The sequence below is a fragment of the Chiloscyllium plagiosum genome, unplaced genomic scaffold (genome assembly GCF_037043375.1).
Source record: "Chiloscyllium plagiosum isolate Xiang-an unplaced genomic scaffold, Cpla_swu_hap1 HiC_scaffold_8, whole genome shotgun sequence".
NCBI lineage: Eukaryota > Metazoa > Chordata > Chondrichthyes > Orectolobiformes > Hemiscylliidae > Chiloscyllium > Chiloscyllium plagiosum.
This window is the reverse complement of record NW_028270146.1, coordinates 73,699,167-73,725,352: the sequence shown is the minus strand read 5'-3', so window position 1 is coordinate 73,725,352 and position 26,186 is coordinate 73,699,167. Positions and strand designations below refer to the sequence as shown.

The following is a 26,186-nucleotide window of genomic DNA, read 5'->3' as shown; positions in this document are numbered from 1 at the left end:
CCTCCCAAAGTCCAAAGATGTGCAGGTTAGGTGAATTGGCCATGTTAAATTGTCCGTAGTGTTAGGTAAGGGGTAAATGTAGGGGTATGGGTGGTTTGCGCTTCGGCGGGTCGGTGTGGACTTGTTGGGCCAAAGGGCCTGTTTCCACACTGTAAAGTAATCTAAAAAAATTATTGAAGCCTTCATGTAACTTGAGTGGAGTCCATATATATTATAATACACAAGATATTGTAATTGACTTGGTTGCATGAACCAAGGGTCTTCACCTGTTAGCAATTATTGCTGAAAAAGAAGACATGTTGCCAAAGCTGTTCATCTCTCACTCATCAAGACAAACATAAATATGCCAAATTTCCAACAGGCACTACAATTTCAACCACAGGAGAAAAGGTTGGAAACCTGTCAACACTCTTTTCTCTTGCAATGGAATAAAGCTTCATCAACATGTCTCTCTTTTCAGCAACTTTCAAGCTTCCTCAAGTGTTCGTTAAGTATTAACCTTATCTGTTTCGCTAAACTGCACTGCCATATTTTTAAATAACTTTAATATAGAAGCAATAATTGTTACTCCACTGTATGGAAGTACGTTAATGTATTAAAACATTACGTTGAGGCATGTGAATTATCCTCTCACAGTGAAGTTGCTGTTTAGGCCAATAATGTCTGTGATGGACAGTGGATCCTTCGAAGGATATGCAGAGGATATAGGATTTTTAAAGGACATCTTGGACTTCTTTATTCTCTGATGAATTAATATAGGTTTTGTAAAAGTTATGTTCTTTTAAAGATCAAATAAGCCACTAATGATACTTATACACAAGCTGTCAAACTATTTTGGCTTCCATTTGAAAAAGAAAGCAATTACCAAATTACTTTAATACCAAAACTATTCGTTTTATGAGTGTCTCTCTTGATTTATGAAATGGAGGGCTTGGCACTCTGAAAATCTTGGAATCATTTGGGATTGTAGAATCCAAAAATTTCTGTGAGATAAATTACAGCTTACTTTTGGAAATCCAAAGTAAAGAACACAAAAGAATAGGCATATTAAAAGACAAATATGTTAAAGTAAAAAGTATTTGAGAGGTTCATCTATTATCAAATGCAATGAGAATCAGCAAGTACATTCCATTGTTCAGAAAATGTCAATATAATTGTCCTGTAACTGAAATCTTTTCAATTAGTAAAAGTATAAAAATCAGTTTAAATCTCGGGATAATGCAATTCACTAACCCTCACAGCCAACCTGAGAAACTCACCTTCTTAGCTGGTAAGGTTCAATACTTAAGAATAAGTACCAAAGATATCTGATTCCACTGTTAAAACACATTTGTAGCAATGAACTCACACTCTTTCACTGGCTGTGATAGGCCAAAATGTCCGTTACCCTTTATTCAGTTCCACTGAAATAAACAACCAACAAAACTTCACGTGTGAGCAATCTGTGGGCTGCTAAGGAGTGGTACAGTTTCATCAAGTGTCATAGAGGTAAAAACAAGGACTGCAGATGCTGTGGACCACAGTCTAGATTAGAGTGGTGCTGGAAAAGCACAGCAGGTCAGGCAGCATCCAAGGAGCAGGAAAATTGATGTTTTGGGCAAAAGCCCTTCCCTCCCCACCCATTTCTGCTTTCCACAAAGACTGTTCCCTCTGTGACTACCTGGTCAGGTCCACGCCCCCCAACAACCCATTTCCCCTTCCTGGAACCCTCCCCTGCCACCGCAGGAATTGCAAAACCTGCGCCCACACCTCCTCCCTCACCTCCATCCAAGGCCCCGAAGGAGTCTTCCACATCCATCAAAGTTTTACCTGCATATCCACCAATATCATTTATTGTATCTATTGCTCCTGATGCGGTCTCCTCTACATTGGGGAGACTGGATGCCTCCTAGCAGAATGCTTTAGGGAACATCTCTGAGACACCCACACCAATCAACTCCACTGCCCTGTGGCCCAACATTTCAACTCCCCCTCCCATTCTGCCGAGTACATGCAGGTCCAAGGCCTACTCCACCGACGCTCCATCACCACCCGACGCCTGGAGGAAGAACGCCTCATCTTCCACCTCAGAACACTTCAACCCTATGGCATAAATGTGGATTTCACCAGTTTCCTCATTTCCCCTTCCCCACCTCAACCCAGCTCCAACCTTCTAGCTCAGTACCGCCCCCATGACCTGTCCTACCTATCTTCCTTTTCACCTATCCACTCCACCCTCCTCTCTGACCTATCACCTTCATCCCCACCCTCATTCATCCACTGTACACTTTGCTACCTTCCCCCACCCTCCTCTCTGACCTATCACCTCCATCCCCACCCCCATTCACCTATTGTACTCTATGTTACTTTCTCCCCACCCCCATTCCCCTCTCATTTATCTGCAGGCGCCCTGCCTCTATTCCTGATGAAGAGCTTTTGCCCGAAACGTCGATTTTCATGCACCTCGGACGCTGCCTGACCTGCTGTGCTTTTCCAGCACCACTCTAATCTAGACTCAAGTGTCATAGAACTGAGCTTCAGCCACAAATGACAATAAGAATTACACAGGATCAGGGAAGTGTGATCCATGAATGTGGTAACCAATAGACTGTGCTGGACACTTTGTAGTATAGACAGTGTGAAGGGAATAACAATACATAGGGTCAGTATAACGAAACAATATGAACATATGCAGAAAACCCAGTCTAAAATGATAGCAACTCAAGAGGGTGGTCTTTTGCATACTATGGAACCCTTTAGCAAGGGAGAGAAAAAGGTGTGAGACACATAGATTTCAAGAATAGCTTTCTATAAATTCTTTCTTACCTGTTGACTTACATATTTTATATGTCTTGCAATAAATTTTAGCATTCTATCAGCTTTTTATGCTCTTATCCACTTGGGAGACAAAGTGCAAGAACCAAAATGCCTGGAGGGTTTGCATTCAGAGTTCTTTGAAGGAGACAGGTTAAATTGATAAAAGTTGTTTAAAGAATAAGTGCAGAGGATCTTTGGCTTCATAGATGGAGGCATACAGCAAAAGCTTGCATCAAATCTTTTGGAAGTTATATTTGGTTTCAATTCGAATATTGTGTCACATTTGGACTTCATACTTGAGAAAGTACATCACTGCTTTGGAAAGGATGAAGAGAAGGTTTACTAGAATGGTACCTATGATGCAGGGCTTCAGGAATAGGCATAGGCCTATGAAGTTGGGAATGTATTCCTTTGAGCAAAGAAGGTTAATGGAGTCATCAAAATTATTAAATGTTTTGATAAAACAAGGAAGGAAAAATTGTTTCCAATGACAGAAAACACAAATTTAAGGTACTTATTTTGTGGAGCAAGTTATTATGGTTGGCAAGACACTTTAAACAGGCAAGTTTTAATGAGGAAGCAAATTCAATAATAACTTTCAAAAGGGAATTTGAAAAACATTTTAAGGGGAGAAAATTACAGGGTTATGAGGGTACAGCAGGGTAGTGGAATTAATTGGATAGCTCTTTCAAAGATCTAATGATGAGCCAATGGCCTCTTTCTACGTGTGAACATTCAATGATTCTGCAGAGCACTTGCAGTAGAAGCTAAGAGGCAGATTTTATATCTGTGTACAAAACAAATTCAGTGATTCACATCACTTCCTTTTACACAAAGGAAAATAAGCACCAGGAAACAGGAATGAGCTCACAGAACTACAACAATTTCTCCTTTTGTGGATGCAAGGAAAGGGTGGCAAAGGAGGAGTGTTAGGCTATATGAAAAATCTTGGTTCAGAGATTGACACTCTTTGGTTAAATTTAACCTAAGCCTCACTGACAAACATAATAAGAAAAATTGTTGAAAAGTTACAGAAATAAAACTACAGAGCTTAGGACCTCTTTCAGTTCTGAAACAACTGCTATCAGGCAGCTTTCTCAGTCTCAATCTTTGGGTATAAATCAACACCAGAGTGTTGTTTGCATAGCTGCAAGAAACTTGCATTCTGTGGACTTCAGCATGGATGAGGGAGTTATGGTCTCCTTAAAAAGCAGAAACATAAACAGGAGTGACAGAAACATGGAGCTATCAAAGTGTATGGCATTCTAGCAGAAAACAGACTTTATGAAAATCTGATATTGTGCAAATTTCAGTGGAAAATAGAGCACAATTCTGCATTGTCTCTATTTCTAATTCCTTACTTAACATTCTCTGAAAATTTGGATTGTAATCTTTCTTGACTTTTTTTGCACTAATACACATACTGAATGGAAGAAATTTCAGCTCAGAACCCTGTGGAACATCTGCTATCCTTTCAGTTAGGTTATTTTTATTTTCAATGCACCTGACTCTAGTTTAAAAGAATGTTATCTTACTTAATTATCTGTTTTACCCATTCTTTAGGTACCTTCCTGTTTTAATGTTGCCCATCCATGCTAAACGGTCACCTTAATTTGCAGTATCAATAGCCACATTTGTCACAGCTTAACTAGGAAAAGAGTGCAATAAACATGCCCCACATCACAAAATATATAAATGCAGAAAATGCTCATGAGACCATCAAGACTGGCTAATTTGCCAGACTGTGACTGGTATTCTTGATAAAAGCAATTCATGTCAGGTTCCTTCTGCAACAGAATAAAATAAGTTGATTTATTGCAGGTGTATAGGATAAAAGCAGGCAGGGAAAGAGTTAAGTTCTGAATTTTGTGAAACAAGATGTTCAGCTGAGCATGACTCAGATCAGATAAGAACTTACAATCAACAATGGGGTGCTGGAGGCAAGGGTAATGGTTAACAAGGTGGAAAAGCATTCATTATGTAGAGCCATTTAACAAGATGAGGTAGCATTCAATATGCAAGGTCAGTTAACAAGGTGAAAAGCAGTCATTATGTGAAGCCAGTTACTCATTGTGTAACAGCAGATGGCTTAATCTTTACTATTAATGCTCGCTGATTGTTACGGTCACCCAATTAATATGTACATTGCCTTATCTGGATGCTCCTCCCTGTAAAATGACTATATAGTTCATTGAGAAACTGCTCATGAGAAGACTGTGAACTCATGTCGCTGTACACATGGGTTATCATTCTCTTTCCCTCCAGAGCCCAGAAAATAGATGAAGGAGGTAAAACTACAGTGTGTCTCTGAGCGTTTTGCTTCAACTGGGATGTGGGGGGGAAGCGGGATGACACAGGGACATTCTGTAGTTAGTTTCAAACTATAAGAGAATTATCTCTTGGAGAGCTTCATACATGATATTCACTCTGGATGCCTGTATCCAGTGGTCAAAGTTACCTTACTTTATTCTTTCAAGTTCAGTATTATTATACCATTATATTTATATATGAATTTCAGTGACAGCATGATGCCACCTATATAGGAAACCCTAACAATTGGTGAATTACACCATACAGCATGCCTCTTCGATTGTTCACAACAGATAGAGCACTGACCATTTGCAAGCAGCCTGCGCTTTTAAAACTCAGAGAATGCAGTGTTCAGGCCATTCTGCTTTAACACACATTTCATTAACAAGAATTCGCTATAATATGATCAATTAATTGGGGACACTGTTTCTAAAGCACAAAGCTTTAAAGCGTGGATTGGTATTAACATGATTCCGGCCCCATTAGTTTAAGTGGTGCTTCTATTTCGCGACTTTCTTATAACACTGGATTGCACGAGAATGGAAGTACTGCATTATAGCAGAACTGACTGTGCATCTTAGGTGAGATGTGTGATTGGACGATACGTGCTAAATAATTCTGATTATGAATTACACTAACAATCAATTTAAGATTGTCGGTCAGGCCTACTGTATGGTTCCCTTATGCATGCTTTAAGGCCTACCCTTTGCAAACGGAAAGAATGTGTCCAGACATGGCACTTTTTGTTTAAACTAAAGCTTTTGGGAGACAGCCTTTCTCAGCTTTGCTTCCCATGGCAATGACTTGACCAATCAGAGTCAACCCACACGGTTTGAATTTAACTGTTCCCTGGTGCATTCCACAGCAATGCCTTGACAAATCAGAATTTGCTTGCCAACCAACGAGTGCCCACTTCTCATGTAATATAAATTGTTGTTCCTTATGATATTCTTACAATCTCATCCGGGTGAGTTTCAGACAAAAAACTGCAATAGCATATCTTTTTTTACAGCAATAAATAATATGTTCCTGCAACTAAAATAAGACAGTGGCAAGAAATCAAATATCAAAGAGTCAGTATGACTGCTATATATCAACAAATATTTCAGGGAATTCAGTGTGAAAAATAAACTGCAACAAATCAGTACTTCAGAAAGACTCCCTAAGTTATGTAATATAGCTGCAGAATTCTATCAGGTACCACTGCCAAACTGTTATGTGACACTGTACTGATCCATTTTGATTCTTGCCAATTCTTTAACTTGTTTTCTTATTACATCTTCTTTCAGCTTCTCTCTGGACTCTGATGTTGAAAGATCCAATTTTTATGTCCAAAAGTTAAATGTGATGACAGAGAGTTCACAAACTAGGATTGTACTCCCTGGGATTTAGAAGATTAAAAGAGTGATTTGGTGACTCTTTTATAGACAGTTTGGAGAACTGATAAATATAGTCATATAAACATAGGTCACATAGTTGTAGAAAAAACACAAGAGATTAACATGTGAATCTGTCTTTTCACCTGACATCAATCAACTGGTCAAGCCATTTGAAATGTGTCAATTCCATCAACCTCAAGAATTAAAGGATCCTCTCATTTCACATAAAATTCCTTCTGAGCAGTGGTGCAAGATTGTAGTAGGATACAGCTACATTCTAGTGACTATTTTACTAAATTCCCTTTTGTGAGATGAATTAAAAACACTAGAAGTGCAACAGTTGTTGAGATATTAATCACCTTGTTTGGTGTGGTTGGTGTTCCCCAACAAACTAGTACACCCATCCAAGACATCTACAAGAAATGGAGTTTACAATACTCCTTCCCATTTTCAATGTAATGGTCTTGCAGAATACACTGCTTGTCAAGATTTTTGGATAACCATGTTAAATCTCCATCTCCTCTTCAAGACAATGGTTTATTCTCAGCTCTCATGTTTGAAGTCAGATCCATACAGTTCTGCCCTCACACACTCTTCAATGGGTAAATGGGCTATTCCTGTTCCTAAGTTTCCATCTCAGTAGACAAGTATCTTTTTAGTACAAAATAAAACTTTCCTTTCTCAGCAAATATTAATAGTACTGAATGAAGCAGTTGTGAGGTTGTAAAATAACCAAAACCTAAGGCAAGGACCCAGCAACGATTTCCTTTAAGTAATGTAAGATAGCCAGTTATTGTCAAGTTTCAAATGACCATTCAAATTCTAATCAAGTACGGTTTTCTCATTGCTGCAGTAGATCAGAAGCAAATTAATTAGGAAAGATAATGTCTTTCTCTTAGTTGGTCAGTTCTGTGTACTTTGGAGGTGCAAGAAACATGACCCAATCAGGGAAGAATACACTGAGTAATGGAATTTGAGTGAAATCAACAGAATGACAAATCTGGGCAAACATTTCAATTACATAACAAGGAAGGGTTTCTTTTATGCCAGCTGCATCATTTTTGGACCAACAATGGAAAATGAATTAAATGGCTTTGCTGTCCTTCCTAATGTTATATCTTAAATTTACTTGTGCAACATGGATGTTGCTGGCGGGCCAGCATGTATTGCCCATTCCTAGTTTCCTTTGAGAAGGTGATGGTGAGCTATGTTTTTGAACCATTGCAATACATGTGCTGTACACTGACCCACAATGCCCTTAGGGACAGAATTCCAGAATACTGACCCAGTGACAATGAAGAAACAGTGATATATTTCCAAGTAAGGATGGTGTGTGGCTTGGTGAGGAACTTGCGGGTGATGGTGTTCCCATGCTGCTCGTCTTTCTAGATAGAAGTAATGGGTTCAGAAGATACTATTGAAGGAGCTTTAGTGAATTTCTGCATTGAATCTTATAGATAGTACACACTGTTTCTATATCAAAGGAGGGGGATGTAATTAGGTTAACACTGACTGAAAATGGTCTTTGCCTGGCAACTTGCGTGGTGTTAATTTTAATGCCACTGGTCACAGCCCAGATCTTGTTGCATTTGAACATGGATTGCTTCACTTTCTGAGGAGTCACAGAAGGTGCTGAACTTTTGCAGTCATCAGTGAACACTCTGACTTCTGACCTTATGATGGTGGGAATGTCATTAATGAAACAGCTGAAGATGGTTGGGCCTAGGACACTACCCTGAGGAACTCCTGACGATATATCTTGGAGCTGAGATGACTGACTTCCAACAGCAATAATCACCTTCCTGTGCCAGATATGACACCAACCAGTGGAGAATTTGTCCTGATAACCACTGATTTCAGTTTTTCTGGGGCTCCTTGATGCCACACAGAGTCAAATGTGGCCTTGATGTCAACGGCCATCACTCTCACCACACCTCAATGGAATTCAGCTCTTTTGTTTGTATTTGAATCATGGCTATAATCAGGTCAGAAGTTGAGTGGCCCGGACAGAACTCAAATTGGGAGTCATTGAGTAAGTTATTGCTAAGCAGGTGCTACTTGATAGCACTGTTGATGATCACTTTACTGATGATCCAGAGGAAACGGAAGAGATGGTAATTGGCTGGGTTGGATTTGTCCTGCTTTTTATGTACAGTGCATACCAGTGGCAAATTTCCACATGATTGGGTAGAAGTCAGTGTTGAAACTGTACTGGACGAGGGCAGCAGCCAGTTCTGAAGCACATGTCTTCAGTACTATTGCAGGAATATTGTCAGGAATAGCCTTTGCAGTATCCCATGCCTCTAACTTTTTCTTGATATCACAAAGTGAATTGATTTGGCTGAAGACTGGTATCTATCATGCTGGGATCTGCTGGAGGAGGCAGAGATGAATCATCTACTTTGAACTTCTGTCTGAAAATTGCTGCGACTGTTTCACCACTGTGTTAGCTTCTTCCATCATGGGGATATTTGTGGAGCCTGTCATCCTCCAGTGAGTTGTTTAATTGTTCACCACCATTCAGGATTGCAGAGCTTAGACTTTATCCTTTGGTTGTGGGGTCATTAGCTCTGTCTATCACTTGCTGCTTATGCTCTTTGGCATGCAAATAATCCTATTCGGTGCTTCCAAGAAATGAGAATTTCTAAAGTCTTATAGTCAATTTACACCAATAACTTTTTTTTGAAGTTGCTAAGCAACTGAAGTTAATTTGATCAATATTCTCAGACATAACTTCAGATCCAGTACTGCCCACAAGTTCATCATTACTTCCCACACAAACACAGATGCAAAATGTATAATTACTTATGTAGATTTTTTGATTATCAATCAAAAACTGTGAACCATGATAAATATGTGCTGGCTTCCAATTGCTTGTTCTGAAAACTGAACATCAAAAAATTTGACGAAATAATGCCCCCTCCCATATACATGAACACTATATAATTTAACACTGATCCAAACAAAGAAAAAATAACATTCTGCATGTGGAACAGTGTGTCTGATTAAAGTGCATTTTAGGAAGAAATCAAGGTTTTGGACATGGCGGAGAGGAGATTTGTGAGAATGGTACAGGCAATAAGGAACTTGAATCATTTTGACACTAGAGAAGCTGGGTTGTTCACCTTGGAGCAGAATAGGTTGACAGAAAATTTAAAATAGGTGATCAAAATTATGAAGGGAGAGTTTTAAAAATGTAAAGAGAGAGGTGATCATTTTACTGGAGTTGGATCAGTAGTCCAAGACAGACTTAAAATAATTGACAAGAGAATTAGAAACAACACGAGGAAAACTTTTACACAGCAAATCATTATGATCTGGATTCCACTCCCTCAAAGAGTATTGAAATCAGATTTAGTAGTGACTTCCAAAACAAGGAAAATACTTGAAAAAGGAAACAATTGCCTGGGAGTGGGACATGGGTGAATTGCTCTTCAAAGTGATAGCAGGAGGGCAAGAAAGCTTATTTCTGTGCTGTAACACTCAAGGTGGTCTACGATCTTCAATGTTGCAGCTAATCTTGGGCAATTCAAATGGTTCAGTCAACTAGTTTCATGGCATCTTACAAAAACTGTGTAACATGTTTAATTTCTGATCTGCAGAAACCATAATAATTAACCAAACAACCTACAATTGCTCTTGTTAACTTTTTAAAAGTAGTTAATATTATTCTTCAATTAATCCTTATTTTACACAGGATGAGGAGAGAATGATCTGGTTTAACTTGGGCTTAGATTTCAGACAATTCAAAATTCAGTTCATGATTAACCTTTCTTTTTGTAGGCATTCTTTGTGCTGCAACCCAACAATCTGCAAGAATAAAAGATTGAGGACACACTCACATCCAAGGGATTTCTACATTTGGATGGTCTAAAATATCACTTACATTAAATGCTGCCAAGGAATAGGGGCAGGGCTAGTTGAAAGGTTTTTAATAGGTCACTCAGGATAGTTCAAATGACACTGAGGAGAAGTTGAAAGGTGACAGGACAGGCAGTGACACCGGAAGTCAATGATGATGTTACTGCTGGGAAGGTAACTGAAACACACAAGTTCTGGTTTAGTGAGAATTCAAGAGAGATTAGATACCTCTGTGCTGTTAGAACTCATGTAAACTCTCCAAGAATTAGTAGGCATCTGGAGGTTGGAGAGAAGGTTTCATAAGGGTACTAGAAGCTGTGAGGGACTAGAAAAAGCCATGTGTCATTATTAGTTCAGTGCAGCTAAGATTAGGGTTTGAAAAGCCCACTTGCAGTATGTGCTTGATGCAATTGGGCAAGATTAGAGCTGAAGAAAAAAATCCAGGGGTAGTTCTACCTTGGAGAAACTAGATAATGGTTAAAGCAAAAGCTGGAGTTGTGCTTATGAGTAAGTACTGGAGTGCAGTTTCTGGAGTCCGAGGCGCATGGACAATAAATGAAGAGTGATCAACCAACATGGCAGCAGTCATTTAGGTGATCCATGATGGAATAGCTTGAAAGGGACTTTAAAGGCTGGATCTGCAAAAGTGAAGAATTCTAATCCCTTGTGAAGTTTACTGAGATGCGACGACCTCCTAAATCACTAACATCTTGAAGGAATCACACCAAAAAATCTACAGGATCTGACTGATCATATTTGTTACTTGATATGCATAAGGGTGTGCAATAACAGTCTATTGGCAATATTACCACAAGTCAATTCTGGGTGCTTGAATATAGGTTGCACATTTATTGTAGATTGTATTTCTGTTAGAATGTTGTGTAGAGAAGTTTATTGCTGTTTGTATCAAAACATAGATTTTGTGGTTTTATTCCCTTAGTAGGTCCCTTGATCCAGCACTCTCCCTACTTTAAAAAAAAACGTTATTGGTCCCTTGACAGGTTACAATATCAAGGATCATAACAATTACTAATCTAAAGTTAGTGTAAACAAATGCTGTATTCTGGCAAATAAAATCTCCATGACTTCTCTAAAGAATTGGAGCTATGCCCTGAGGGAGCCAGAGACAAAACACATCTGAAATGTTAGAGAATCATGAAAAAAACACGAACAGGACAAAGCATAGGCCAGTTACCTTAAAGTCAGATGTTAACCTGCACAATAAATCAACAATTGCTGACAAAAACTGAAGTGCAGAAAAATGATTGTCATGTTATGAAACTGAGTATACCCCAATGAATAGCTAAAAAAAGTTATCAGTTTCATGGATCTAAATCTGTACACTTTTTCAACATCTTGAACAAATCAAATGTAGCCAATTGTCAACATCTTCAATAACAAAGAGGAACAGGGGCCAATTTTGTATAGTTATTAAAATGGGTTAATATTCTGAAGTACTGTTCAATTTGAACTAAAGGAACTAACATTGTGGACATGATAAGTTTTATACTCTTGAAGATCACTGAGATGGAGTCATAAAAATAGAAGACAAGTTGAAGATTTTCAGAAACGAGTAAAAGTAGGCAATTACCTTGATTTCATCAACCTCATCGGGTACTATCTTGTATGCAGATACTGTTCCTCCCAACCTATAAAATAAAGAAATGGAAATTTTAGTCCATTTGCTTTTGCATCATTTACAAAGTCTGCAGGAATTAGCTACTCAAGTGGTGTACTGAGTCTGTCAAACATTCAAATATAGCAATTTGTTTCCAGGGTGCTGAACCACAATGAGTACAAATTTTATTTCAAATTATTGTCAAGACATAGATGCTTTCCTTCACATTATTTTGGAGAAACCTGCCTGTTTGAATATTTCCCAAGACCAGAAGAAATTGTGCCAATACATTGCAGTGTTAACATGTTGAAGTTACAATGGATGAGATGAGATTAAACACAGAGGTCAACTGTGATGTTGACAAGAACAGAGAAGTTTACCAGGCTATACTTAGCTGAAAAGAGGAATGGGATGTTTGTCAATGATAAAACATTTCACGGGAGGGAAAAGTGAGGTGTCATAATAGGTTAGCAAGAAAATAGCAAAAAGCAAAACATTGTTGAAAGTTGTGGCATAAAAAGGCCAGTACAATGCTTAAAGAAGATGAAATATATATTTTGAAGTAAAAACCAACACAATTTGAATTGAAAGGGGCCTCACTGTCACAAAGTTACAATGAAACAGCATGAAACTAAACAACGGATAATAATTCTGAGACGATGAAATTATTCTGGTGGAAATGTTTTCCCAAGTGACTAATAAGGATTGGATTTTCAAATCATTTCTTGCATTACTATAGAAGCATTTTTCTTCTTTACCCATTTATAAATAATTCCTGATCAAGATAATCAACTGTATATAACAAATTACATGGTCACAGCATATTTTGTTTAATAAAGTGTCCCAATGCAGAGTCACATTATTTATGACAGTGATTGACAGTGGCCCAAAGAAGAAATGAAGAAAAATGACTGAGAGCTTGATAAAAAGTACATTTTAGGAATTTCTCAAAGGAACAAAGTGAGTTAGAGAAAAGCGGAAGTTTAATTTCATGTCTTGACAGTTGTAAACATGGCTGCCTATGGTGAAGTGACTAAATGCAGGAATGCACAAGGGATGAGAATTGAGAGATTGCAGGGATCTTGTGTGATTATGACTCTGGGAAGATTACAGAGGAGATTGGGGAGGAAGTGGGGGTGGCGGAGGTTGAGAGGGACGGGGGTGAAAGAAGAGGGTGAAAAAGCCATGGAAAGATTTGAAAACACAAAGGAAGATTTTAAAATTGAGGCTTTTTTAGATGAATAGGCAGTGAAGCTCAATGAGCAGAGAGGTGACGAGCAACATAACCTTTAATTTTATCTGAAGTATGCAGGTAATTTGTTTCAGTCTGTGGCGCCTTGAATATATTTGGAGGCTGCTAGTGCACAGTATTTTAAAAGAGCTGTACACAACCTAAGCAAATTGCTTAGAAAGAAAATTGTTGATGGCAAAATGAGACTTTAAGCGTTGCGATATTAGCACAGCATTTTGGACAGGCACAAGTTTATGCAGGGTAGAAGATGTGAGTCAACATGGAGACCAGTGGGCTCGACAAGCTTAGAGATAATACATGGTGAAGGGTTTGAGTAGATGAGCTGAGGCAGGGTTAGAGCTGAGAAATGTTGCAGAGGTCGAAGCAAGCAATCTTGGCACTGGTGCAGAATCTCAACCCATTGTCAAACACAACACTCAGGTTGCAAATGGTCTTGCTGAGTCTAAGACTATTATGTGAGATGGAGGCAGGGAACAGGGAATTCAGTTTGTGGTGGCATCCAAATACAATCACTTCAACCTTCTCAAATTTAAAATATCACCACTTTATTTTACTATACATTTTTGTTATTATGATTCTATCCTTTGTCAAGGACAAAGCAGCAGTTATCATCAGAAAAGTACACCAAAACCAGAAAATGCTACGCTGAAACAGTACACATATCAGGGCGTGTTCTTAGGTCTGTCACTGAAGTGAAAACTTCACATAACAGTTATATACTGCTCATCTGGTTTATACTGCCATAAAAATCACTTTCAGTTAGATTACTCTGTTGTGATTATTTTGAGGTAATTTTAACAAAACGTAAGCTGTCAAAGACCATTTAGATAAGCACCATTTTACCTTAGGTGTGCAACATATTGAAACACTAGTTGCTTTACAACTGTTCTTGTCAAGATGAATTTACTACTTTACACATTTTGAAAGCATTGATCAACAATGCTCAAGTTCAAAATTAATTATTTCCTGTCAGACCTTAAGTGACCTCATGCAATATGACACACAAAATGTAACCAAAATGATGTGTTTGACCAATTTTATGATATTTCAAAAGGAATCTAACTATTGCCATTCTATCACAAAATTATGTTTCTTACTTTTGGCAAGTTATAATGAGACAAACAGTGAGGTGAATATCCAATGACCTGTGATGGGGCCTCAGGAGGAGGCTCAGGTGAATCAATTCCCCAGCACTTCCGATTGCAAATGTTTCAGACTTGTTTTTCGTCTGGCTGTGCTGGGTTAATTCATTGATAAGGATGTTCATCGAATATCCTCCTTCCAATAACTGTTCACTGTTCATGGTTGGATGTGAAAGGACTGCAGAGTTTTGAAATCTCTTAATTGTGACATTGTAGAGATGTGTAGCTGTCATACTACTTCCACTGTTATGCACACTCTTATTTCTGTCTCATAGTTTCACCAATTGGGCATCCAGTTTTCAGACACATGTGGTCGTTATCCTGACATACTCTTCTATACATCTCACTGAATCAGGGATAGTTATTTTCTTGATGGTAGGGTGTGACGTGTTATTCTATGAGATTTTGGATTGTAGTTGAATGCAGTTCTGCTGCTGTTGATGGATCCTGAGGTTTTAGGTGCTAGATCTATTCTGAATCCCTCACCAGAGCAGGGTAGTGCCACACAATACGATTAGTGGTTTGACAATATAAAAATGGAAGACTGTCATGGATAGAAACATTTGCAACAGGAAGGTTGGTGAGGTCAAGGTGTGAAGTGTTTCCTCTCATATTGCTTCCCTCACTTCTATAGCAAGCCTAATGTAGCAGAAAGTTCCTCTTTAGGACTCAGCAAACTCAGTCATTAATGGTGGCAACGAATCACTCATTCTGCACTTTTGCTGTAATCAATATTTCATTAAGTGGGTGGCACAGTGGTTAGCACTGTGGCCCCACAGCACCAGGGACCTGGGTTCGATTTCAGCCGCGGTGACTTTCTGTGTGGAGTTTGCTCATTCTCCCCATGACTGCGTGGGTTTCCTTTGAGTGCTCTGGTTTCCTCTCACATCCAAAGATGTGCAGGTGAGGTGAACTGGCCAAGCTAAATTGCCCATAGTGTTCGGGGATGTGTAGGTTAGGGGTAAATGTAGTGTAATGGGGAATGGGTTTGGGTGGGATACTCCTCAGAAGGTCAGTGCTGACGTATTGGGTCGAAGGGCCTGTTTCCATGCTATAGGGATTCTATGAAGTAGTGTTCAACATGGAGTGGCACTGATTCATTAGCTAAGGGAAGCAGAGTGCTAATTAACACAAAGTTTATTTGCCTATGGACCTAATGACATGAAACTATGTATGGACTTGATACTGAAGATTACAATACCCACTCCTTCCTGACAGTGTACCACTGCATACTCTGGTGTGGGACTGTGATGGAAAAGCCTGGATGTTAGTGTTGATAAGTATGATTCTGTCAGTATGAAAGAGTGGGTGCTTCCAAATTTGGTGCAAGTTCTTTGGCTTTAGTGAGGATGACGTAGCAGGGTAGATTGGGTGTGGTGTGCCTTTGTCATGTCCCATTTTGATGCTTTGCACAATGCAGGCCAGCCCATTTGGCTTGACTCATATTCTTCTCTGGAGTGGCTTGACCCAATCAAATAGCTTGTTAAGTTACTTCTGAGGGCAATTCAAGGTCAACCACATTTCTGTGGGTCAGGAGTCACATCTTGGCCAGACTATTTAAGAACATCCTACTTTGTTCTCTTGTCCTCATCAACCAATTTGTTGCTAATCCATCTTCCTTCCTTAAAAGAAATGAGTATACCATTTGGGTTATTTTTTAAAAACAAAAATCCAATAGCTTTATGATTTACAGTACCACATATTTTTTATCATTACTGATAATGGATTTTCATTTCTTATATTTATTTATCAACTGATTTCAAATTCATGGTGGGATTCAAACATATGCCCCAGTTGGAAATCCAAGTCTCTGGACCTAACCACTAGACTGCTGCACCCTCTAATTATACATTATTTGTTTCTGCCAACATCTGCCAATTTCTGCTGAAAACTCATTCACATTTATGTAATTCATTTTTTTTCCCAAATTATCCCTTGGCTTGCTTCCCACTCTCCCTTTGGTGAAGTATTAATTCAGGTATTCTTCTCACAGTACATCAGAAATAAGTACTGTACACACTTAATTAACTATTGAAGCATTCAGTTTCTCTGTATGCTTTCACACCAAATAGGACTTTGGGTTTATGGCAAATGGATCAAAACGTTGGAACTCATGAAATAAAACTATCAAAAACAATACTGCTGCAAAATTACTTCTGCATGGGAATGGTGACACTTCAATAGTACAAGTGCATCAAGCAACTGAACTTACAGATCTCCTGTGCAAATACTGGCCTCAAGGAAAATCTAATTACCTGATGAAGGAGCAGCACTTCAAAAGCTAGTACTTCCAAATAAACCTGTTGGACCATAACCTGGTGTTGTGTGATTTTTAACTTTGTCCACCCCAGTCCAACACTGGCACCTCCACATCAACAATGCTGAAGTTTACATTGAAGAAATGCTTGCATCTTGCCAATGTAAAGTAACTGCAAGTTTTAATGCTACTCCACAATAAAAAAAATGACACATATGCACAATTTGGTTCCAGATATATAATAGTACTTGCAAAGCAGTACTGATTAACTGCATGACTAGACAAAATCCAGAATACTAGTTGTTCACAGTAAATAAATAAAAACTGGTGTTACAATTCCTTCCTCCTGTCACTGAATCTGATGCCAAGGGTATCAGCCAATGGCCTTTATCTAACTTTTAAAAAATAACGCCACAGGATATAGGCATCACTAGTAAAACTAGCATTTACTGTCAATCTTTAATTGTCCTTGAAAAGACAGTGGAGTACTGCCTCCTGATCTGTTGCAGTCAGTATACTGAAAATACATCCACAGTGTTATGTCTCAAATGCAGCAGCACAAGGAGTGAGAGAGTCTTTAGTTGCAACAAAGGGGTAACAAGGGTCGGTCCTTCTACCATGGACATCATAGTTCACTAATATTCGAACCCAGGCTAGTACACTTAAAAGTTTTCATCCCCAACTCCAGTGGAGGTGAACCTGACTATTTAACACCTGTCCTTGCATATTATTCCAGGGGAAAAAAAGGCACAAAACAAAGGGCTTGGTTTTCTGTTGAGCAGGGGTTGTCAACCTCTCATGTTTGTAGTCACAGAGATTATAGTCCACGCTGTTTCAGGTTTCTTTGATATCTTTACATGTTACATCTCACTGGTGCCACACAGTAGTTTTTACATTGTGGTTATCATTCCTCAATAGCAGTCACCTTTGTGAAAAAAACACACTTTGGAATAAAATCAAAAATATCCACAGCACTTTGGAATTCTAACTTGTGGTCATGACAACAGTTTTACATACAGGCTGTTTGTATTGTCTATAATGCATTAAAATATACAATTAATTGTTATTGAAAAGTAGGTTCTCACTTTATTAGCATGTGAATATTGAAGTCAATTGACCTGTTTAATAATATTCTGAGAGGTATTGCTAAAGCAGAATTGTGTATGTACTTCACCAATAAAACACCATCACATGTAGTACCATGTACAATATTTTCTTGCTATGCTTTATATTAAGCAGTTTTAGCTAATTAAATGGAAAAAATTATACAATGTGAAAGCAAGATCACAGAACACTGAGTCATTGAATAAAAAGGTCTCCAAAATGCCCACATTAAAGTGTGAAGCAGACAGCAAAGGATTATTAAGTCTGTGCAAGTCTTTCCTTCTGTTTATGCACTTATTTCTGACAGGCCTGATAAGTATCTGCTTACCCTAAATGAAAGCCAAGATCTTTTCAGCACTAAGTTTATCATGCAGTACAGTACAATAGTTAGCATGAAAGTCAACAACAATCCCATAACGCAGAAATGCATCATAACACAGCCTTACATCCAAAGGGTCTAGTAACTACAAAGAACTAAAGACTCATAACTACATTTACCCCAAATACAGTGGATTTCAAGAATTATATTTCTAAGGGACAATGTAGATTGAAAGGAGCAACAAGCCATATGCGAGGAAAATACTTCTCTTTTGAATGAAAAGCCTCCTCAACAATTAGCTTATTTGGGGTAATTGAGGAGGAATAATTGCTTTAGATATGATTATTAGCCAAACTCTGAGGTAATGGCTACTTGTTTATTATATTCATTTGAAGTTTGGTTACTTGCAGTTTGAGGACAAAGTTTGTGTTTCATATATCAACTCACATCATGTAGACAAGAATGTCAGAGCCACTAAAGGAAAAAAAACGTGATCAGTGCATTTGAAATATTCCCATAAGAACAACCACCCATTTGGCTAAAATCAGAGCACTTAGGTTTCAAAGCCTAATTAATGGGAACGTGTGCAAGAAAGATCAGAGTGAACTGACAGTACAATTTTTCCGTTAACATTAGTTAAAGTCTAAACTGTGTAACTGTATTGTTTTCATACAGCAGCATGCATATACAGAACAACAGCTCTGCCACCATTATTAACACATCAGCCAAGTACAGAAAACCATCATTTGCTCCAATAAGTAAGAAACCAGACAAGAGTTAAGGACATGTATCAGTCATGGACAATCTTTGATGAACAATACACTAAGTGCTTCGGAGCCTGCAAACTAAGTGAGAAATCTGAGACAAAATTTTTTTATAAAGAGAAGACTCGTGCAAAAATAAATAGGGAGCTTTCATTTATACCACAGTTAAGTAAGTGGTCTCAATGATCAATAGTGAAGTAGGTAATATTAACCGAAAGAACTGCTGATGCTATAAATCAGAAACAAAACCAGAAGTTGCTGTAAAAGCTCAGGTGATCTGGCAGCATCTGTGGAGAGAAATCAGAGTGAACATTTCGGACACTTCCTGATGTGACCATCCTGGCATCTTGGGTACTTGCCAAAGATTTGTTGGTTATGAACATTTAAGCATGTGCCTGATACAGGGTGAATCACCAGCCCCTGGTAATCAAAACACATAAATGATCTTGTCAGGCAGCTCCTTCTTTCAAATGGAGGATGGACCGTGAAAGAGTAAGACTGAGAGTAGAGTACCCTTGCACTTTGCTAGAGAGCAGTGTGCTGCCATCACAAAGCACTATTATCAACACACTATGTGCTCACTGTCCTCTGGTTGTATGTCTTTCCTGTCTATTTAGTTAATGCAGCATACCTAATCCTGCTTCTTCATAAATAATCATAAAATTGCTCATGGTCAATTTACCATCTATTTTAAGTCTCTGTTGCTTCTGAACCCAAACTCTTACAAAGGTTAGGGATGAATCATTTATAAACTTAAAAAAAGTTACATCAAAATGTTTACTTCTTTTATTTGTGTGAGGTACTCTGTTCAGTAATAAAATTGGTGGATCACTAGACCTCGATCTAGGTACTGGGAAATGATGAAGGCACACCCAGCCTAGTGATTTCCCAAAATCCTTCTCACTGTATTTTGAGAACTTTGTGCCAAAAGTGGGAAAGCTGTCCAAGGAACTAGTCGTGCAATTCATGCAATAGTGTAACTTACTAAATTGTATCTTACACCCACTGTGCCAGGAATCTCCATCACCATTGTTGAGTATGTCCTGTCCCACCGGTAGGACAGAATTACAATTGATGATAACACATAGTAAACAGTCATGATGGAGTGTCTTTGGGAATCTTCAACATGGACCAAGACTTCAAGAAGTTCAATAGCATCAGGTCAAACTTGGGTAGGGAAATCCTCTGTTGATATTATTTTCTTGCCCTGTCTCAGCAGATGTGTCAGTACTCCTCCACATTGATGTGGAAAAGTGAATTAGCTTTTAAGGGCTAAACAGCGATTTGTATGTTCACAATAAAGTTAAAAGAGTGGACTTCGCCAGGTGAACTTTGCACATAATAAAGGCTAAGAACAACAGGAACCTTCTAGAAAGGCCTAAAAATGATTAACTCATTAGATGACAATGAGGTTGAAGAGAGTAAACAGATAAGAGTTGAAGCAAAATATATCAGGCTAGGATATAATAAAGCGATCTCCATCTGGGTGAACAAATATATACCAAGTGTCACAGACATCTGTTTATTGCGTATACTGACAAGATTTGCAAATGTGACTAAAGATGTTCAAATTGACCAATTTCTTGTGTTGTGGTATTTTCATTTAAGTCACTCAAGAATACACTCTTTTCCAGTATACTAATGAATAAATAATTGAAATCCTGTATTTAAGACTCCCATGGTTGACCATTAGAAGTAACCACAACAGATATCACTTGGGAGATGCAGTCAGGGTGTAAAGGGCATAGATGATGGTTGGGGATTTCAATGACCATCACAAACAGTGGCTCAGTGGCAGGTGACTGAATCCTAAAAGACAAAAAAAAAATCATAAAAAGAAGATAGATATTTGTCATTTGACATCTGTGCCAGTTCAGTGAGTTTCAATCCATCCTTTCTGCACAGCTCTGCAAATCTTTTCCTTATAGTCCAAATCCCCTTTGAATACCACAACTGAATCCACCACCATCTCACTTTCAGGCAGTGCATTCCAGATTATAAATAACCATTGCATAAAAAGATTTTCTCCGCATGACATCTTTGTTTCTTTATCAAATTTTGAATCTGGGTCCTTTCATCTGGACCTTTCCAAAACTGGGAATAGTTTCTTCACCACGTTTTGTACAGACCCCTTGTAATGTGAAGACCTCTATGAAATCTCCTTTTAGCCTTCGTTTCTCTGATGTGAATCTCAGCTTGTCTGAACTATTTGCAGTCTAAATGAAATGCATCGCCCTTGGAAACATTCTAGTATATCTTTCCGACACCCTGTCAATGCCCATAACATCCTTGCTTTCATACTCTTCGCTCTAATTTCTAAAGCCTGGGATCGCTTTTATATATTTTAAAATCACTTTCTCAATGCCACTTTCAATGATCTGTGCACTTCTACTCTGGAAAATCTCTGCTGTCCTAGCTCTCAGCTAGAATAGCATCCCTCAATGTATATTACCTTTACTCATTCTTTCTACCAAAATGCATTACTTTACAATTCTTTGTATAAAATTTAATCCATCACATATTTGCTCAATCCAGTTGCCTGTATATGTCCTTTGAGGTTTACCAATAGCCTTTTCAAAGTTCAATAATATTTTCAAGTTCCTTGTCATTTGCAAATTTTTAAATTAAAGCGTCACTTGACCTGAAATGTTAATTCTGATTTCTCTCCACAGATGCTGCAAGACCTGCTGAGCTTTTCCAACAATTTCTATTTTTGTTGCCAAAAGCATCTGTACTGACTGTTAGTCTCCAAGCCTCACTGGGAACTGGTAGGAATGTTGAGAGCATATGTTAATCCTCTCTCAAGTCTGGCAGACTGGATCTGTGACAGGTGCATGCAAACCAACAACAGGCATACAATCAGTCCATGTCTGTATTGGTAGGAGTGGCAACTGTACTTGCGGAAATGAAATCCTGTCTTCACATTGAGGATATCCTCCATTGTGTTGTATATTACGACAATGGTTCTAAACTGGGCAGACTTAGAACACATCTCGTAGCTCACACTGGGAATCCATGAAGCATTGTGGAGCATTAGCGGCAGCAGAATGATACTTCACCATAATCCGTAATCTCACGACTTGGCATTTCCCTCATTCAACAATTACCATCAAGCTTAGGGATCAACATTTGTTTGAATAAGAATGTACGCCAGGAGCAGCACCTGGCATTCTGAAAGAAAAGAAACAAACCAAGTGAAATTACAACAGAGGACTCAGTGCATATTAAAAAGCAGAGGCAGAGTGCAATAGACTAAGCTAAGCAACCCAAAAACAAAGGATCAGATCAAAGCTTGACAGTCCTATCATATCCGGTCATGAATGACTGCTGTTGGATATTTAAGCAATAAACTGGAAGGGAAAGTTCCACAAATGTCCACACAATCCTAAGTGATGCAAACGCTGAGAATGCCAATATGAAAACCAAGGCTGAAACATTCGTAATCATATTCAGTCAGAAGTCTTGAGAGGACGAATTGTCTCTGCTGCCTTTTTACATCTTCAACACCACAAATCCCAATCTTTAAATGCTTCTCCCACATGGTGTCAAGTATAGTTGAGGGATATAGAAACATTCTAAACATGGACAAAAGAGTTGACCTCTACAAGTCATGTGAGACTAGCTGCTCTTTACATCAAGCAACATTTGATTGAGTTTGATACCAAGGAGCTTTAGCAAAATGGGAACCAGAGAGTAAAGGCACAAGGGAAGATGGTCATAATTGTTGGAATTCAATCACTTTAGTTTTGGGACATTGCTGCAGGACGTTCTTCAGCTGCTTCAAAATTGACTTTTCCTCCATTATAATGTCATAAATTCTCAGATTATTTCCAAATATTCTGCACTATTCATCACTCCTCAGATAAAAAGTACGCCATGCCCATTAGCAGCAGGACCTGAAAAAGTGCCAAGTAACATTTGCACACACAGGTCCTATCAGCAAAAAACAACAACCTAACCACCTCCGCTAGACATTAACATTGATGAATTTGTAATCATTAACACACTGTGGTTGGGGGTCAGTTGGTGGAGAGATGGAGTTGAGGATTAAACTTGCCCAGGAAGTTAACTGAACCAGTCATACGAATACTGGTCGACGAGAACAAGTTGGAAACTGGGAATTCTGTAGTGAGTTACTCACCCCATGGCTGTACAAAACCTCACCCTTATCGCCAAGATATAATTAAGGAAGTCATTGACTGGATGTGTGCAGCTCCAACATCACTCAAGTAGGCCAACAGCATTCAAGACAAAACAGTATTGGAATTAGCTCCAAAATCACTCAAGTAGGCCAACAGCATTCAAGACAAAACAGTATTGGAATTATGTTATCAAATAACTCTATTGACTGGCATCTCATCAAATACCTTAAGCCCTTATCCCCTTTGGAAGCTGTGCAGTGGCAGCAGTGTGTACTATATGCAAGGTGCATTTCAGCAACCCAGCAAAGATCCTTCTGCAATATCTTCCAAACCCAGGATCAACAAGAGTGGCAGATAAACGGGAACATCACCTCTTGAGAGTTCCTCTTTGCCCAGTGTCCTGACTTGGAAGTATATCACTACTCACGCATTGTCACTAGGTAAAAACCTGGAACTCTCTCTTTATCAGCACTGTGGAAGTACCTACACCACATGGATTATACTGATTCAAGAAGACAGTTCATCACTAGCTTCTCAAAAGGCAATTAAAGATGGTCAACAAATGCTGTTCTTGTCAGCAACTCTAACATCCTGTGAACACACGTGAAGAAAATTCACATAAACCTAACTGCCACAAGAATGCAGATAGTTGGGAGTGAACACCTCCTGAATCCGCAAGCACGAAAGCCATCTGAACTGGCTCTACCAAGAACCAATACTGATCAGCTCATCACATTAGCACTGACTGGGATCTGTGCCAGGCACCACCTTGGTCAATGTGATTTAGGTAACAACTGGTTAAAATTATCAGTGGAGCTTGGCTAACTGGGTAAGTTTGTAGAACAATATCACAATATCCATATGTTACTTAACTGAATGCAAAATAGTGTATTCAATTCAAAATAAATTTTAACTCTCAAAGGTTCACAAGTTTTCTGAGAAAAGTCAGCCAGCATTCAGCTGGTTTGCAATCAATGGATGCCCTTCTGATAAAGTGCCTTCCCATTTAAGTGTTGGTAAGCAATATTTGTGGTAGGCGAATGGCAGGAACACAATATTTTGCATTCTTCATATTTCCAAGTGATACTTTCTCATTATACCTCATGCTGAACATCATATATAGTCATAGAGTTATGGAGATGTTCAGCATGGAAACAGGCACTTCGGTCCAACCTGTCCACAATGACCAGATATCCCAACCGAATTTATTCCCACCTGCAGTACCCGGCCCATATCCCTCCAAACCCTTCCTATTCATATACCCATCCAAATGCCTTTTAAATGTTGCAATTGTACCAGCCTCCATCACTAATCAATCTTGTGTACAAGTCAACTCTGACTTTTGGCAAAAATCCTTAATATTTCACATTATTCACACTAGCTTTGAGAGCAGGATTACACAAACAATCTAGTGAGTCTTTTCCAGAATTTCTCTTATCTCCTTTAAGTTGTCAGAAATAGAAAGCTAGAACAGCAGTCCCCTGCTGAATTCAGAACCACGGCCAGCAATCACAGTCATTATTGGCAACTCGCACGGAATACCACACCTTTTAACTCCAAACAATTTCTCATCGATACGTTGACATTGACTTTTTGCCTAAAAGTTTGTTCTCAAAAACTGACAACAGGATGTAACGTAAATCTTTTGTATAAATTCAATAAACTAGCTTTGACTGCAGTATGAGTGTCAAGTTGGCATAATATGGATACGTTAACTATAAATGCTTGTATTTCTGAAAATTTATAATCAGTGGTTATCTGCATACTAATCATTATTATCTAGACAGCTGTTTTACAGCTGAGGACTTTGGAGCTATTTTGACCAATAAACCTCCCTTCTGTCATAAAATAAACAAAAAAAATGGGCCAAACCAAACACAGCACGTTCAGCTGCACATTTGATTGGAATTTAAAAATCATACAGCATATGCCAAAAAATATTGCTGGTGAAATAAAGGAAACACTTACATAGATAAATAAACATCTAATTTTTTAAAAATCCTTTTGCACATTTACTTACACACACACTCTGTACGTAACAGTATTACGAGTTGTGAACTTAATTTACTTATCAAATAAATTACAACTTAGTCATTATGAAATATATTATAATCACCCTGACTGAGGGATTATTTTTAAAACCAGTGCTAAAATATAAAAATCCATAAAATTATTTTGAGAATGAGTGATGAGAAAAAATGATCTTTTAAGAGTATTCATAAATGAAATATATTCAAGTTAATCCTCTCCCTCATTCCAGTATTTCAAACCATTGTGCATGATCAATTTTATCAAAAACACAATTTACGGCTTAGGCTCCATTTTAATTTGGGACAGGTTTTCAATGGAGGTTTCAGAAATGAGGCTTGGAGTAGTTTAACTCCTCATCATTTAAATCCGGCTGGCTTGCAGTTTTATCATGTAGAAGAGTCCTGCATTCACCCTACCACACAACGTTGCGAGGATAGCACATGCAAGGGGAGATGGTGAAGTGTCCAGCCAGGGTATTACTTAAACTTTCCTAGTGAGGCCCAAAATTGGGTTTAATGCCTTATGAGTGCTATTCATTCTGATGGGAACATTGCAGTTAATTTTTCAATTAGATCCAAGATAAAGTTGCAATCCAGTCACAATGACATCATCAAGACTAGAACTGCAAACCCTTTTTGAGCAGGTCTCTTACAATCTGTTTAAGAGAAGACATTAAAATAACAAGTATGGAGAGCATATCAACTGTCCAGAAGTAAGCAATCTGGGACATTTTTATTGTTCACCTTCTTGGTTTCCTGCTGGATAGGCTAATAATATCATCACTGAAGAGTGAAACATTTAATCTCTCTGTCTGTATTGCTATTTCAGGACTAAGAGTCATAGAGATGTACAGCATGGAAACAGACCCTTTGGTCCATCCCGACCAGATATCCCAACCCAATCTCGACCTACTTACCAGCACTCGGCCCATATCCCTACAAACCCTTTTACCAGCACCACTCTTATCTAAACTCTGGTTTCCTGCAACTGCAGTCCTCACTTTTGCATTCCTATTCATTTACCCATCCAAATGCAATTGTACCCGCCTCCACCACTTCCTCTAACAGCTCAATCCATACACGTATCACTCTGTGTGAAAAGGTTGCCCCTTAGGTCTCTTTTATATCTTTCCCCTCTCACCCTAAACCTATGCCCTCCAGTTCTGGCCCCCCTGTCGCCAGGAAAAAGACTTTGCCTATTTACCCTATCCA

The 26,186-nt window shown here is 38.6% G+C and overlaps 1 protein-coding gene across 30 annotated transcripts in view; it reads right to left on the bottom strand.

The window, feature by feature from the left end:
• The window catches only part of LOC122553706 (gephyrin), a 540,724-nt gene that overhangs the window by 263,243 nt on the left and 251,295 nt on the right, over positions 1-26,186 (bottom strand). For all 30 annotated transcript variants that reach the window (XM_087989971.1, XM_087989989.1, XM_087989990.1 and 27 more), the window contains one exon: positions 11,938-11,995. In XM_087989971.1, coding sequence (XP_087846097.1) covers positions 11,938-11,995 — 58 coding nt within the window. The remainder of the gene's footprint in view (positions 1-11,937; positions 11,996-26,186) is intronic.